We start from the raw sequence: 17,508 nt of genomic DNA on the forward strand, positions 1-17,508 counted from the left end.
CCAAACAGGATTGACTTTCCCCCCTCTTCTCTCTTTTTTTCTTTTTGTGTGTTACATTGGCCGCCGCGCTCGGCGGCCCTGCTATGGTTTTGCCCGTCCACAACAAAACTGATGGGCGGCACACAAGAGAGTCTAGGAAAAAAAGACACAGACGGACAGCCCCGGCGCCCACACGCTCATACATCAACCCGTTTGGCCTTTTTATTCTTTTTTCATTTTGTCTTAGCCTCACTTATCTCCGTCGGGATCCTCCGCAGATCCTTTTTCTCAAAGACTTTCGTGTGAGAGCAGTCCAGCACTAGACGTCTAGTAGGCCTATATATCGATATGTTGTTCAATCCTTTTTCCAAAATAAAAAGAATATCTTTTTGGGCTTTTGAAGGAGATAACGTAGCGCGCGGTTTGTTTCACGCCAATGGACAAGTTGGAAAAAAGAGACAGAACGCAGGATCGCCAGACTATACCAAAAGCTGCTGGATACAAAACGGGGGGGTGATCTGGTCAGTGTCACTTGTCCGCGTGCCGGGTGCCGCCGCGAAAGAATTTTACAACAACAACAACCGGAAAATCAAAAGAAAAAGATAAAAGTTGTAGACAAAAATACAAAGTTTGTCTGTTTGTGCCGAATAGATTTTCCACCTTTTTTCTTAGAAAAGGAAGAGACAGTCTACATTTAGAATGTTACTAATAGTCGGGGGAGTAGAGAGCGTCGTCGTCGTCGTCGTTTGTTTGTGAAAAATCTCCTCCCCCATACACACACAGCCGAAACACACACAGACACACACAGACACAAAAGTGGCAAGTATTTATGGGGTTAGATATCTCGTTGGATGTAATAGCGACGGACTTATACTAGACTATACTAGAGGACTAGAGAGCCAATGCCATCATAAATCACGTAAGAGTGCCGTGGTGGTGGTGGGGGTGGTGGGTCTTAATGATCGAATGCAAATCAACTCGCGATCCTGATCGTTGCTCCTTTCACCCCTATAGCTCCTTTTGGTTGGGTAGAGTTTTTCTACATGGGCAAATGACTTTTGACCATCATTAATGGAGAGATGTAACAATGTTTCTTTTTTGGGGCTTCAGCTCGAGCTTCAAGCAGCAATGGATGGATGGACAATGTCGGCAATATAATCCCCCCCACTCTCACAAAAACCTATAGGGGAGTGGACCGCCCGGCTATTACATGTATAAAAACTCTTGTCGTTTGTCACGACTGATTGGGTCCAGCCGAAATAAATAAAAAAAATCTAAAAATTTCTAAATGTGGGAAAAAGAAAAACGGAAATTTCTAACAAGTTAAGTAGAGCTTGGAAAATGATTTAAATGAAAATCAGATCAGCCGGGCCATATTTTAAAAAAATAAAAGAAATATTTATTTATTTTCTGGTTTTTTGTTTGTGAACGTTATTTCATACGAGACGACGACGGTTTTAACTCTTCAAATGAGGGAGTCATTAAAACGAATAACTAACACACACAAAAAACCCCACCGGACTGTTAACTCTCGCCGAGAGAGAGAGAAAAGATAAACGGTCCAGCTCTGCTATACACACACATAAGAAGAGCTGGCCCGAAAAGTTATTGAAACGACAGCAGCTCAGCACACACAGCACAGCAGAGATATGGAAATGGATGCAACTGCTGTGTGCGCTGGCCTTTATTTTTCCATGCGGTTCAACGAAAAAAAACATCATTTAACTCAACTTCTTATGCACAAATGGTCTTCTAGCTCTTCTCCCCCTCACGTTATATTATTATTCCGATTCTTTTCTATCCCCTTATTATTATTCAAGAGTCAACCTGGAAGGGTTGGAAAACAAAACAAAAAATATCCAGGAGAATTCTCTTCTTTTTTTTCTATTTTTCCAGGATAGCTTGATTAGGTGGAAATGAGTCTTTGGGGTCTTGTGTGTGTGTTGTGTGTCCTTCAAGTCCCCCCCTTCTTCTTCTTCTCTCCAATTTGATAATAAGCGGTTGTTATTTCCATCAGACACAACACGCAAGTCTCTTCTTCTTCTTCTTCTCTACTATTTTTTTGAATGTGTGTTACCATAATTGTCCAGGGGTCTGGAGAAGAGAAAGAAGAAGAAAAGATAAAATAAAACTTACTTGTAGGATGTAACCTCTGGCGTAATCTTCGAGCGACCATCCGAAACCGGTGAGGACTTGAACGACGTCCTCGGGCGGCAAGACGGAAAAGAGCCGGTCGAGCAGGATCTTGAGGCGGATGGGCAGAGCCTGGCAGCCGTACAGGGCCAGACTGGCCACGTCGAACACCGTGTTGGGCAGGGCCGGCTCCACCGGGCCCGTACCGTTCGAACTCACATGGCCCGATCTCATTCCCAATTTGTCCAGAGCTGCAAAACAAATTCAAATACAATTAAAATTACAAATCAATTTTTTGTGACTTTTTCTCAGACACACAAGTTGTGATGCTGGCCAGCAGAAATAATATATAAGGCCATTTAAGGAAGTGTTACCGAGTTATTTTTGTCAGATGACTATCCTTCAAATATTTTTCTAAAAACCTCTGACGAATAAGAGGGGGGAACTTCAAATGCAACAAGATTGCGTGTCAAGGACTCGTTTCAAAATAAAAATAAAAAAATTCCCCAAAAAGTCAGAAATGTACACGTACATATAGGTGGAGGTTCGTTTTGGGAATGAGATTTCCACAGTGAGGGGTTCTCTGTGCGATGGCGGCCAAAGATGGTCTTTTCTTTTTTAAATAACGAAAAGAAGGTGTACGAGTGGGTGTCCCTTGTATGTAGACCTACTTTACTCGTGTTAGTACATCAACCATGTGATTTCACTTGGCTGTGGATACATCCTCCTTTGCGGTCATTCGGAAAAATGATTTTCAAATTTTCGCGCCCGATCGAACACGTCGTCGACTTCGAATTTTGACCGAATCACATGGAAAAAAGGTCAAAAATTGAAAAATACAAAATAATAGAAGCGGTCACCTTTTTACCTTCACATAATAATAAATATGCCTCCCCCCCCCCTACTGGAAAACACAATAGAGTTGACCACCCAAAGTGTGTCGACTTGTGGCGCGCGGGGTCGTCCGTTTTCGAACAAAATTTAACGAATCAGAAAAAGAAAGAAAAGAAAAGGTTTTACATCAGAGAGGGACCCCCCCCCCTGCACTGTAACTTTAATATAATCTCGTTGTAATGTCCAAAATGACTACAGGAGAAGGAGGCCCATTAAAACTAAGAAGAGACAATCACCTTTCGGTGTGATGCAATGCGCCCGAGGAATAGAATAGTCTCTCGGTCAAAAAGATGATTGCCTTGGAATGAAACACACACAGCGACTGTAAATTGTCGTTCTATCTCCTATGCACAAGAGAATGGCCAGAGGTGTTTAAAGGAGCGCCACAAAGTCCAATCATCGCGCCGCAGAGTTGACAATTGGAAAAGCTCCAACATTTGTTATTCATTTGATTTGATTTGATTCAGGGTCTTTTTTTTATATATATTTTCTCATCGTAGTACTCCCATGTTTGGTGGTTGAAACTCTTGTGACAGGTTCCAATTTTCCACCTGTCCGATTGCGCAGCGCAACCGTCGTCCGCCCGGTGATGGATAACTCACAGCAGACGGGACGGAAAAACGGCCCTTATATAAAAAAAAAATACCAAAAAAGAATCAAAAGTCTTCTTCTTCTTAAACCAGTGTCATCGCTTCCAGACATGTGTTGTGTGTGTGGATGTATTACATTTCAGGCTGCCGACCCTTTTGTCTGTAATTCTTGTTGTTGTTGTTGTTGTTGTCGTCAGTCACCGTGTTTCTCCATCTACCTGGGTGTCGTCATCATTCCAAAAACCTTTTGTGTTTTCTTGTGTCTGACTCTCGGTGAGCCGCTGTGTCTCTTTTTCTAATCTCAAAAAATATAAGAAAAGCCAAAAGAGAGTCTGTGATGCAGCGCTGCTGGAGTCCTGGACATAGCCGCGCCGACCCTCTTCTTCTATTCCATGGGCTTGGCTTTTGGGCTTCTTTATACACACACACACGTTATATATCAAAAGCTATTCATCACCCCCCTCTATATAGCTCCCAACACAAGAAAAGAGTCTTTCTCCAGGAACTTTTATTTTTAATTAGTTTTTTCCTGCGCTGCTGCCCAAAACGACTCTGGAAAATGTGTGTGTTCCAGGTGAAATGAGGTATGAACAATATGCATTTCCCATGGGTCTATATAATAGATGATTGCGTTTTAAAATGTGTCGATAATATCAGTGAATACATTCAGGATGAAATAGTTTTTCTCTATTACCCTGAAGGCCTATACTGTATAGGCCATGTAGACAGTGATATCATCAGGAAATATATGCTAATGAATCCGAGCTCTCATTGTTGGTTATTACACATTTCGTCTTGATCGATATTTAAAAAGTGACTAATACCACACAGGTAGTTTTTTAACAAAGAATATAAGGAAATATGATGATATCCGCTGATTTTTTTAGAGTCTATCATAATTGCCGACCCTGGTCAACCACTCATTTGCATATATAGGATATAGCTGCTACTATAACAATAGTTAAACAAGTGCGAGATCGATTTTTTTTTCTCCCCATCTTATCTTTCACAGGTGAGAAAAAATGGGCCGTCCCTTTAAAAATTTCGAATGAGAGGGGGGGAAAACTTGTTGTTGTTGCGGTGGTGTCCGTTGATGCACTCTGTAATGATCATCATTGATAATATTAGGAGAGCAACAACATGTGGAATGTTTCGCGCATGATGACCCCGAAAAATATGAAAAACAAGAAGAAATAAATATTCAAGAATATGACGGATCACCCGGAGTCGTTTTGATGGACACCTGATGGGCCACCTGGCCCCAATTATTCCTCCATTTGCTTGGGCTAGCTCTGTTCTGTTGTGCATTAAATAATAGACACACACACATGTGTGTGTGTGTCCGCTCTCATAATAATGAAATAGATGCTCAACCCAAATCTTCAAAATGTTCCACCTCGATCACATCCTCCTACAGTTCGAATGTTGTTTTTTTTTTCTTTCCAAAGAGACGATGTGAATGTTCATTGCGTGTTGTTGTACTACCCGGGGAAATTAAATATCACGCGGCAACAACAACAGCTCTTTCGCCGATAGATTCCCACAATTAGACATCAGCCAGAGCCTAGCAAAGAGAAAAAAAGGAAAAAACACTTTTCTTTCTTGTTTTCCTTAACGAAAAAAAATAAATGGGAGGGATTTCTATATCAAGTTAAGGAGTTGATCTTTCGGTGTGTGGGGGTGCGGTGGTGTCAGACAAACTTGCGGCGGCGGTCGGGAAGACTCTTCTTCTTCTTGTGTGTTGTCTAATATTTCGAGAGAGAAAAAAGGGGGAACTTATTTTTTTGAAAAGACCGCCAGAGGTCGCGCCCTTTTTCATTGCATTTTCACCTTGTTCTTCTTCTTCTTCTTCTTTAAAAGAAGGAGACCGACACGACACAAAAGGCCGCAACTCTCTTCTATCCTTTTAATGACCGCGGTCGATCCCTCCCCATCCATCGCCGGGCGACTCTCAAGACACAAAAACTAAAAAATTTATAAAAACCAGGGCGACACAGCAGCAGCACCTCCAACGGTGCAGGGCCCTTTTTTTTTCCTTAGAAAAAACTGTTGACAAACGACTTTGCAGTTGATACTTTCACCCCCCTCTCCTTTGCTGTGGGGGAATATAATTTAAAACGAAACGGACATTCAGATGAGCTTTTTTTTCTTTAATGTTTTTTTTTTTAAAAGGGCCTAGAAGTGAATTATTGTAACTCTTTTGCGCGCGGTGTAATTTAAAAAACCCAAAAAACTAAAAAACAAAGTTTCTTAAACTTTCCAGACACACAAGAAAATCGATTATTTCTTTTTTTTTCGTCCTGTGTATTATAGTACCGCACCAGCAGCAGCAGCAGCCGTGAAATCTGTTATTCACGTGATCGGGTGCGCGACTTAAAAAAAAGTTTTGAGGCGCCGCCATCTTGCCAACAACAACCCAAAAAAGTCGATGCCAAACCAAAAAACCAAAAGCCCCAAAGTTATATCGCGACTTTTCTTCGTGCCTGTCCAATAAACACGAAAATATATGTCTGTGCCTTCACAAGAAATCGTGATTCTACCTGCTGCCCTTTCTACAGCACATAGTACCTGTCGTTATATATTTAACAAAAAAAAAGACAAAAGAATAGGGTAGCCATATAGACACACACTTGCGTGTAGGCTAATTTATATTTAACTTGAGAGACTGTGTGTGTGTCACTTGTATACATATCTGTCGCGTTCGGTCGCTTAGATATCTTTTTCTTTTTTTAAAAAGTCCCCCCACCAAAAAATGTTAACTATATATATATATACTAATCGTTCGTTTTATTTTTTTTAAAAAAGAATATAGACAAGTTTTTTTGTTTTAGAGACAAGGAAAAAACAAAAATGATAATGAAGGTCCCGGACACACAATTTACGACAAACTATCTCGTAGAAAAAAAAAAGGAAAAAATACGTCGAGGACGACCCTTTTTCGTTTGGACCATCATTTTCCTTTTGGAAGTAAAGAAGAAAAAATAACAATAAATAAATGGGCGAAGGTCCTTCCCTCCTCTCTCCTACGCCAGCCCCTCAATATATATATATAGTAAAGCGGGTTGGAAGAAGAAGAAGAAAAGTTAATTTATTGTCTATATGGCTTTTGTCTTTTTTCATTGGTCTATTGTTTGAATTCCTTCAGTCTCCCCCCTTTTTTTGATTTTTCTTTTTCTTTCCTTTTAAAAGAAAAAAGGGAAACATATTTTTATTATGTATATATTATTATTTTTTGGGGTCCTTTTTTCTATATTTTAATTTCCAGACGAAAGAAAAAATAAAGGTTCCAGAAAGGGTAGAAGAAGGAAAAAAGGTTCACCGATCATCGTTCATCTTTTTGTCTTCTATACCCCCCCGCCCGACCCCCGTTAGTTATTTTCAGGTGGAAAAATAATATATAAGGATATAGCAAGCGAGAAAAATACATTTTTACGGAAGGGGGTTGACTCTGTTGACCGGAGAGAGAGAGCGCGCGTGCGCCGCCATCTGCATATAATTATCATTTTTATATTTTTCAAAAAACTTTTTTATATTTCTCCCCCCGATTTTGGTTGTTGAAGTCGATGGTACGTTTAACATTCTTCACAAAGTGCATTTTTAGAAAAAGAGAGAGACACGGGTGCTTGCGCTGGATGGCCGATTGACGTTAAATAACATTTTTTCGTCGATCATTGCACCTGATTGCGGTATGGGAACCAGTTGGCTACTTTTACACACGTATAGACATTTTCTTCTTTTTTTATTGGCCTTCTCCTCTTTCGAGATGGACTCCCCCCCACCATCTCTCTATACACACCTCAAACTATCCCTGAAATGACATCCACTTAAGATGATATCTGGCGCGGGTTTACAGTGTCCGAGTATAGAGGGGGGACCCGACACACTCGTCTCTCTCCCCAAAAAAGATGATTATCGCTAGGGTCCCATTTCGGGCTCTTTGAGGACTCAAGAAAAAAAAGGTTCAATTTGTCGCGGTGTGAACAAGTTTCCCCCTCGGATGTTTTATGGACTTCGGAAAAGATAAAAATCAACCGCAAAAAGGTAAAATAAAAAATATAAAAGATGGGACACATAATAAAACCGTAGAAGATTCTTGTCCAAGATATGGAGATGTCAACCGCGTGTAAAACAGGGAGCTAATGTGGCAGTAGCACTCTGGCGTCAACAAGATAAGAAACCAACCCTGAAAATATACATGTCCACTCGGTTGTAAAGCACTTCCGCCGGCCCACTCTGGAGATTTAAATTTGTTATAAAACCAAATTTTGCGCGCGCGCCAAATTCAAATTTCAAATTTCAAAAAAAGAGAAAATGAATCGCAGCAGGTGAAAACTGAGGGTTGTTAGATGTTTGACGAGGGATAACAACGAGCAAAGTCATCGCAAAAGGCCCTCGGGTTATATCAGCGGGTGACTGCGCTGGTGTGCTGGGGCTGGAAAAGAAAAAAAAATGGTGAGCCCCCCCGTATATGCCAATGACACAAAACTCGGTGGCTGTTGTGTTATAAGAGAGCCGCTCGCTCTCAGTTATTCTTCTCTCTATAGAAAAGAAAAAAAAGAAGGCGGTGACGTGAGGGGAGCTCGTGCGCTGACCTCTCTCATTCTTGCTGTGTGTGCTGTTGTCTATACGGCGCAGCACATCTCCCGCGCGCGCATAATCACAAAAACGCTGCGGGACCCGAGCGAGCGCGCGCGCGCGCGCACCACGCCGAGCTAGCTGCTGCGCGCTTGCGACTTGTGTCTTTTTCTTTCTTCGTCTTCTTTTTATGTCTATACACCACTGCCTATTCGTCGTTGTTTTTCAGAAAGAAATATATTATTATTCGAGGCCATCGTCATATAGAAGCTTCCACAGCACTAAATAATAAATGTATATTTATTCATTTCCAGTCGAGTTTTTCTTTTCCTTTCCTATTCCCCCCCTGTTTATTATTCCCTGATTTGAGTCGCTGTATGCATCACACATCAACTTTTGGAGGGGTTGTTTTTTTTCCAACCTTTCATACAGGTGATCAAGCCCCCAAAATGTTGTATACCCTCGTTTTCTTTTTGGGTTTTTAGACACTTTTAAAAGGTACGAATTTTCGTATATAATCATCAGGGGGAAAGGACGGTTCTCAGTGTCCAATAGATGTGTTGACCTCTACGAGGTACGAGGGGGAGTAGTACACAAGTCGAAAAAGGTATATAATACATCTATAATATCTACCTGAAGGATATCGATCACGTATGCAACAAGTCAAAGAGCTAGAGAGTTTTGAGATGGATGGCCCTTTGGCCTCCTCCCCAATCATCATCGATTCTTTTTCTTTTCTTTTTTCGCTTTTTTGGATGATATATCTACATAAATGGAGACCTATATACTTATTTTCTTAGTGGGCATAGACATTTGTACCTTTGGCTACTCATGTAAAAATCATTTGACCTTTCGGTATGTCGAAGAAAAACGAATAACACGAGCCACGATGATTCATCAACAAAAATCTCTGAAAAATATAATCTACACAGGTCGAATGTTTGGGTTGTTTGTCGATGATGATGATGTGTGTGCTCTTGCGTATAGGTAGTTTCGTCCACAACAGGAGCAGCCCGGAGCTATATAATACGAGATAAAATAAGGTCGTGGAAAGTCATCCGCATTCTATTGTTTTTATTTCTATTTAATCGATCAAGAAACTCAAAAAAGAAAGAAAAAAGAAAAAAAAGTCCCGGAACGACCAAAGTCCGCGTGAGTCTCCGAATCTATCGCTGAACGTATAAATAATATCTTTTTTTTTCGGTTGCGCGAGCCTGCTGCACTATTATAGCGATCAGGAGCCACAGGAGATATATAGGAGCTGCCGATGTTGGCTGGGTCACAAGTTTTATAAAAGAATATAAGAAGCTCGATGATAAAATGTATAAGAATATTATATAGACGCAGCAGAACACAGAAGAGTTGTTGTGTTGCGCAGCACCGCGATCGGGGGCATTGCGTGACCAGTCAATTCTTGATCCATCACGACTTTTTTCACGACGAAAAAAAAAAACAAAAACAAAAAGTTACTTAGATTCCGTGTCTATAATATTACTAAATAATATTATTTTTAGAAATCTAAAAACTTCTTATTTCATAACTTTTTCTGAGAGCTTGTGCTGCTGTTGGGTGTTGCCTCCTTTTCTTTTATACGATGAAAGTATTTATATACATCTTATCATATAAAAACGGTTGACAGGGCCAGCACGTGCTGTGAGCAAGGCAGCCATTTTGTTTTATGCCAGGTAAAAATAAAAGAATTCTTTGGGACTTTGATTCTTATATATTCTCAATTTATTATTTGATAGAAGAAAGAACGAAAGAACTTGCGCGACAGCAGTTGTGATGTGGATCGAATCGGCTTCTTGCGGTGGCGTGTGCGTTACCGGTCCGCGCTTTGATAATAATACCATGACTGCCTCGTCTACCTCCTTCATTTCCATAAATAATCATTTATTATTCAAAAAAGAAGGGATAGCTAGCTGTGTATATCCTTTCTCTGCCTTTTTTCTTTCGAAATCATCTGTTTTACGAGTTTAAAGAGAAGAGAGAACACACGCAGAGAGATATAAACGACACAAGACGACCGCGTCTCTTCGGGAGAGAGAGAAAAACTAAAAGTGGCTGCTGGCCGAGAGTTTGGAAAATGCTAAGCCAAAAAAGACATATATAGCCTCAGGGATAGACAATCCTATATCTTTTCTGTGAAGAAAAAATATATAACTATCCCCGCCCGCAGTGTTATTATATATTCCCCCTCTCAAAAAATAGCTTTTGAAATGTTCTTTTCCGAAAAAGGTTGTCAACCTGATGCTTAAATTTTTGTTGTATTTTTCAGCGCGTGCCCAATTCTTTTAATATTTCTTGGTGAAAAAACAAATGACAATCGAAATCTGGTTGAAATCATTTCCAAAAACCGAATATATGAAAGGTGGAAATGTATTAAGGGTGGAAGACCCCCCACCGATGTGGATTTATATATTTTCCTGTGTCTCTCTCCGTTTGATATTCATCATGAGCATGTCCCCCCCTCACCACCCGTTGGGTGGTGCGGTGAGGTGGACTTGTGCCCCGGTATATTTGATGGGGCGTCATTTATTCCACGTGTCTCACCCCGGGTTATACACAACAGCGCGCAACATCCAATCTTCTTCTTCTTCTTTTTTCTTCTCTGCGTGTGTCTTGTTGTCAAATGTCTTTTGATGCTGGGCAGCACCTGAAGGCCGGGCGGCTCTTCTACACAAATTTCCACGGGCGACGACGACGAGTTGGAGGAGAGGAAAACAGCAGACGGGACGGACACACACGCGTGCGACACCCGTAGGGCGGCCGAAGAAGAAGAACGAAGAAACAAGGGAAATTCTTTTCTTCAACAACAACAACAACATCACGTAACAGCACGATGGGCCCTAGAGGCGGGTCTCTCTCTTGCTCTTCGGATGATGATGGCAGCAGCATTCCTATCTGTGCTGCTGCTATACAGCCCAGCCACACAGCGAAATAATTATAGGGTTCAACCCGACCCGACAAGAAAATAAAAAGATGTGCGGACCTTCTTCTTCTTCACCATCAACCCACGCGCATTCCCAGTGTTTTTCGGGGGTCTTTTTTCTTATAGTTGTTTAGAAAACTTTCTGGTTTTTGTGTGTCCGCGGTCGTTGGTTGTAAAATGGTTGTTGCTGTGCTCCGTGATTATAAGGTGCTGCGATATAAGCCAATCTTCTTCTTCTTCAAGAAGAAGAAGAAAAATAACACAGCCGATGGGACGAGATGATGCGATCATCATCATTAAACTTTATCTTCTTTTTTTTCTTTTTTTTTTAAATGTCCTCAACTTGATGATCTTTATTAGCTCTAAAATTGTCAGCTGTGTGGTCGAAGGAACCCCAGGATTTTGGTCTACCAGGCTCTATAGCGCGTGCCCTTTAGGGATCGATCGGCCGGTTATTTTTCAGTAGGGGGGTGATGATATTTCAAAAAGATTATTCGTCATTTCTTCTGTACATACATAGCGACGAAACGTCCAACTGCGCAGGGGGTGAGGAGACCTTTCGGAAGTTGAGGGGGTCCCTGGAACCTCATCAACACTCACAGGTCAACTAAAATGGAACTGAAATTTTGAGACTTTTTCGAGAAAGTGACTTTTCTATAGGAGTTTACATGAATATTTGATCAACTTCTTTCAGGGAAAAAAGAAATAATGGGTGCTGCTTATTTTTGTGTGTGTGATGTGCTCCTGCCCTGCAGCTGATGGGTCGTGACAGTGAAAAGCCGTTGAATTGTAATATACCCCGGACTGTGCTCTTTTTAAAAAAGGAGAGTTGACTGGTGTGTTCTCCTTGACTGTTTATATGAATAAATTGAATTGAAAAGATATATTTCAGGAGCCTATACAGCATATAGGAGAAACCCGAGACGTGGTATTATATATATACGAATGAAATGTGTGTTTTTTTGATCACATATCCCGAATGGCTGCTGCTGTGCTATATTATATATACACCGGGCTGACCTGGAATTGTAATTAAAGATATACACTAGACCCCCAGGCTTTCTTTCATTTCTCTTGGCAGCAGCAGCACATACCAAGAAAAAAAGGGAAACAGATTCGAGTCAATTCTCCATGACACACGATCAACCACACAGCACTCGAAAAGAAACCCAAAAAATCTAAACCAGCAGACGTGTCGGTTTATTATAAGAAAAAAGGGGAGCGCATAACTCTCGCCTCCTTGTTGTTTTTCTTGTTTATTACATCAAATGAATAATATTATCGAGTCTATTATATATAGCGCCAACAACACATTTGCTTTTGTTTCTATTTCACAAAAATATGTGTCGTGGAATTAAATTCATTTTTTGGATATTTCACGTACCTACGGATGAAATAAAACAAGGAAGGACTTTATATGAAGAGTTTCACACTTTTGATAATATGCCCAGTCACGGATGAGCCTCTCGATTTCATCCATCGAAAAATGAAACGATGTAAGAAATAGGCTATCAAAGGGAGAGGACCATACATAATGGATGATCGAATATTGTGATGCCATCCTATTATATTATATCTAGGCATTTACATATAAATATATTCTGTCCATATCGTGTCCTTTACATTTAGTTCTACACATAACAAAATTTAAGTCGAAATAGTTCATTTTCTTTTCTTTTTTTGGACACCCAACGTGACTAATTGGTTTCTCCGGACTCGAAAAAAAAAATCTTTTCTGGGGTGAAAAGAAAAAGTTTGTTGGCGTTTGAATGGATGGATGGTAAAGAAAAAAGGGGGGGTAAGGGGTCGTTTGAGCTGTCAACAATATTGAGACGTAACATGCCTGTGCTGTAGTCTGTGGTAGAGAGAAAGAGAGTCACACGGGGCAAAACCTCAGAGACATATCGTCTTACTCGCGTTCGGTCCTCACCGCTTGGCGAAACTATACATAGAATTTTCGGGTTTTTAACAGACCTATATATATTAGTCTGTTTCATTCCCGCACTTTTTTTGATTTTCATATGGGCCTTTTTGGATCGAGGTTACTCATAGGTTGAAAAACTACCCCATTTTTTTTTTCTTAAAAAAAAATAAAATCTAGACCCCCCGCCAAGTCATAAAGTGTCAAAATGGGTGTTTTTTGACGGTTTTTCGGCACGCTTGGACTGCGTGTTAGTTTTAAAAATCGAGCCTTAACATAAAATCATTGTACTAGTCAAACTACATAATACATGTACCAAGTTTGAAAAAAATTGAAGTAAATTTAGACCCCCCGCCATAAGGTTTAATAAAAAAATTAGGAAATCGCATAATTTATAACATTTACTTAGGTAAAATGATTTTTTGGATTATGAACTTTGAAGTAAACATAATAATCTACAAAGTTCACAATTCAGAAACTCATTTTTCTCAAGCAAACCCCCGAAACCCCCCCAAAAATACGTTTTTCAATTTTTCCTTCGCGTTCAGTGTTACCTAGTTCTCCCTTAGATACTTTTTTATTGATTTGACTTATGATAAATTGAATAATGACTATTATTTAAGTAACAGAGCAAGATGAACTATCATATAGACCAAATAATACATTCGTAAAAATATGAGATATGACTTTTTCAGAAACGGATGTTAATGGCGTTTCTTAAAAAAAGTCAGATATATGATAAAGATAACGTGGTCTATATGATAGCTCATCTTGCTCTATTACTTGAATAATAGTCATTATTCAATTTATCATAAGTCAAATGAATAAAAAAAGTATCTAAGGGAGAACTAGGTAACGCTGAACGCGAAGGAAAAATTGAAAAACGTATTTTTGGGGGGGTTTGCTTGAGAAAAATGAGTTTCTTAATTGTGAACTTTGTAGATTATTATGTTTACTTCAAAGCTCACAATCCAAAAAATCATTTTACCTAAGTAAATGTTATAAGTTATGCGATTTCCTAATTTTTTTATTAAACCTTATGGCGGGGGGTCTAAATTTACTTCAATTTTTTTCAAACTTGGCACATGTATGTAGTTTGACTAGTACAATGATTTTATGTTAAGGCTCGATTTTTAAAACTAACACGCAGTCCAAGCGTGCCGAAAAACCGTCAAAAAACACCCATTTTGACACTTTATGACTTGGCGGGGGGTCTAGATTTTATTTTTTTTTAAGAAAAAAAAAATGGGATAGTTTTTCAACCTATGAGTAACCTCGATCCAAAAAGGCCCATATGAAAATCAAAAAAAGTGCGGGAATGAAACAGACTAATATATATATATGTGTGTGTGGAATATATATATATCAATAGGCTGTGACTGACTGGGGGGAAACGAGGGAAATAACTCTTCCGACTTGTGCTGTGCTGTGCTGTGTGCTGTGGAGGTTTTGACCCCTATTTATTATTTTACGGATGGGATGTTTTCTATCCGCTCGGCTGCTGCGGCTGGGCGACACACAGCAGCAGCACAGAGGAGGAGGAGGAAAACAAATAGTCACACGTTGATCATCGCCGCCCTTTCACAGCTCCACTTTTTCTCTTTTTAAAAATAAAAAATAAATAAATAATTTTGAAAAATAAAAAAGATTTCAGTCGATGACACGGCCGTATTTTGTTCCCTCTCCAGGAAATATATATATATATCGAAGATGTGATATAATAAAAAAAACTGAATATTATATATGATGATAACTTGCATATCATCGTGCCAAATAAGGCATAGAGAGAAGGTATGATGGGGTTTATATTAGACGTGACACAAAACTTGTGTGTAGACTACCCCCATTTTATTTTGTTATATAGAGTCATTTTATTTTTTGGCTGGGCCATTGTTTCCTCCATCTTTCTTATATATTTCTTCTTCCATCACCACCACCACCGTCCACCCGAGAAACCCTTGCTGCTGCTGGACAAAAGGTGATACATCTTTCGATGGTGTCATCGTCACATGGATATTTTTCCTCTTATTATATTCTCGCACCAGGCAAGTGTCTCTTTGTGTCCCACATTCCTCGACAGTTGTACAAAACGAGAGACGGTCAAGCGCAGCAGCAACTGCTGGGGAGAGAAAAAAGAAAGATGCCAGCTCATCTATCTATGCTGGCCAGTATATTATGTCCTCTCCCCCTTTAGAAATAGATGGAAAACCGTTGTCAACTGCTGGTGCCAGTCAATTGGCAATGATTTGGTGATACACAGCAGCAATAAACTTCAAGAGACGAAAGAAAAAATTCGTTTCTTGAATGAGATCGGCGATGAGTTCCACGAAGTCCATCAATCTATTACTATATATATATACTCTATAGCGAGAGAGCTAAATATTTTTATATTTTCCATCTACCATTTTCTCGATAAGAAGAAACTTGAAAAGTCATCAAACTATTTTTTAGTTTCCTTTCCCTGGAAATGTATATATAAAGTCAAGTGGATAGAGCAGCTATATAGCGATGGGAAATCACGAGAGAGGTACGCAGACGAGCAACTGCTCTTGTCCGAATACCCTGTGGAGTTTATACACATAGCTCTCCGGGAATTTCGAAATCAAATCGGGAGTTGTTGGCTGATGTGGCTGTGTGGCTGCTGGTCCGTTTTGTCCGATGATGACAAACGATTCCAGCAGCAGCTATTGCTGCACAACATGGATGAAAACTTTTGGCTGGTGAATTGTCATCCATCAAAAAAAGTAAAAAAAAAAATAAAGAAATTCTTCATTTTTTTGTGTTTTGTTTTCTCCTCTGTTGATTGAAGACAAAAATGTGTTGAATATTTTTCTGGTGCTGGGTTCCCGCGAGGCCCCTTGTTATTCATATAACACCACCCGCTGTCCCTTGTACACATTTCCTTTTGTGCTGTATATACAGTATAGGTACATATAACGTCTAGAATTTATACCGTGAAATGATGATCACTCCCCCCACAATTTTTTCAATTGTTGTGCTGTGTGTTCGTGACAAATCATGAACGATTCCGCGTATTTATATTTCTATAGCTACTATATACTCCCTCTGAAAAAAAATAGAAATCTATTTCAAACAGTTATTCGATTACTTCCGTGTCGGTACATATCCAGACACAAAAAATTCTCCTCCACCAAAAAATGTTGTAATTGTATCCAATGCATCAAGTGCCCATCCATCCGGAAGGTCCTTCTAAATATATTTTTTAATATTATATTTGTATAGATATAGGATATAGGGGGGTTGGGGGGGGGGGCTGCCCCCCTCTTATGTGTTTTGCGGTATCCGCATTGATACACTCAAAACAACACGTTACAAAAAAATACCCCTCCGTTATATATAAATGTATCAATCAATTGTGTATTATATATTTTTTCCAGCTTCTCATTTTTTCTGGAGGGGTTGCCCAGCACATCAGCAGATGTTTCCATTCACCCCGAAATTATTGTATCAATTTTTTTTTTATTTTTTATTTTATTTCCAAAGGGAGGAGAAAAAATGGAATGTCGGTCGCGAATAATAATATAAAAGAGGATGAGGTGGGCGTCACGTTCGATTACCGTCCGGCGGATCGATTCCGGACAATAGAAGCCCCCCTCTTCTTCTTAAAAAAAAAAATGATGATAGATAGATAGATCGCGGTTGATCGCATCTATAATAAAAAAATAGACTATATCTATTGCGGTTATACGCACACACATGTGAAGATGTGTGTGACCACTTCATTTCTCTCTCTCAATCCCCTATATGTTGTGTACGTTATATATATAAGGACATGTAGTATATATACTGTGTCCAATGTTTTTTTCCGGTCTATGGGAAAAAATGATCGGAGCGTAAATAAAGAAATGAAAAAATAGAATTCCAGGATATGAAGTTACTTGGGAATATTTTTTGGTGTCCAGGGTATTTCCCGAAATCTTTCGCCACTGTTGAGCAACTGAGCCAACAGAGAACATCAAAATTTCTTGATGATTGCCTCTTTAAAAAAACAGGAAAAAATCTCACTGGGGCTTTTTCTTTCCAGTCATTCAAAGAAGTGGGGTGAATATAGTTCCGTTTTTCAACCCCTCTTTTTACACAGGGGGGGATGATGATGTGCTGGGGTGAGCGCCGATGGACGGCCCATGGCGACACACCAAAGTCTCCAAATGGCCGGCACGTGTCATCCCCCTTTATTTCTATACACACAACATTTAGTACAAACAGCATCTCTCTCTTCAATATGTTTCGACGCATAAAAAGGAAAATGGGCCTGGACGAAATTGTTGTGTTTTTCGATTAGTTGGCAAACCCCCAAAGTGGCGACAGATATTTTACCAATTGAAATCATTTCCATACATTTAAAATGCTGTGGTATATATACAGAATGGACGGACGGACGGCCTGGAAGCGTCTGGTTGACAAGTTCTTTTTTAACTTCCGACTTTTCTCTTTTTATTTTCTCTGCGCAGCAACAAGGTAAA

At 39.8% G+C, this 17,508-nt stretch overlaps 1 protein-coding gene across 3 annotated transcripts in view; it reads right to left on the reverse strand.

The window, feature by feature from the left end:
* The window catches only part of LOC124197371 (zinc finger protein basonuclin-2-like), a 39,756-nt gene that overhangs the window by 6,396 nt on the left and 15,852 nt on the right, over positions 1-17,508 (reverse strand). For all 3 annotated transcript variants that reach the window (XM_046592812.1, XM_046592811.1, XM_046592810.1), the window contains one exon: positions 2,116-2,363. In XM_046592812.1, coding sequence (XP_046448768.1) covers positions 2,116-2,346 — 231 coding nt within the window. In that variant the 5' untranslated portion in view covers positions 2,347-2,363. The remainder of the gene's footprint in view (positions 1-2,115; positions 2,364-17,508) is intronic.

The sequence above is a fragment of the Daphnia pulex genome, chromosome 7, assembly GCF_021134715.1.
Source record: "Daphnia pulex isolate KAP4 chromosome 7, ASM2113471v1".
In the NCBI taxonomy this organism is placed as follows: domain Eukaryota; kingdom Metazoa; phylum Arthropoda; class Branchiopoda; order Diplostraca; family Daphniidae; genus Daphnia; species Daphnia pulex.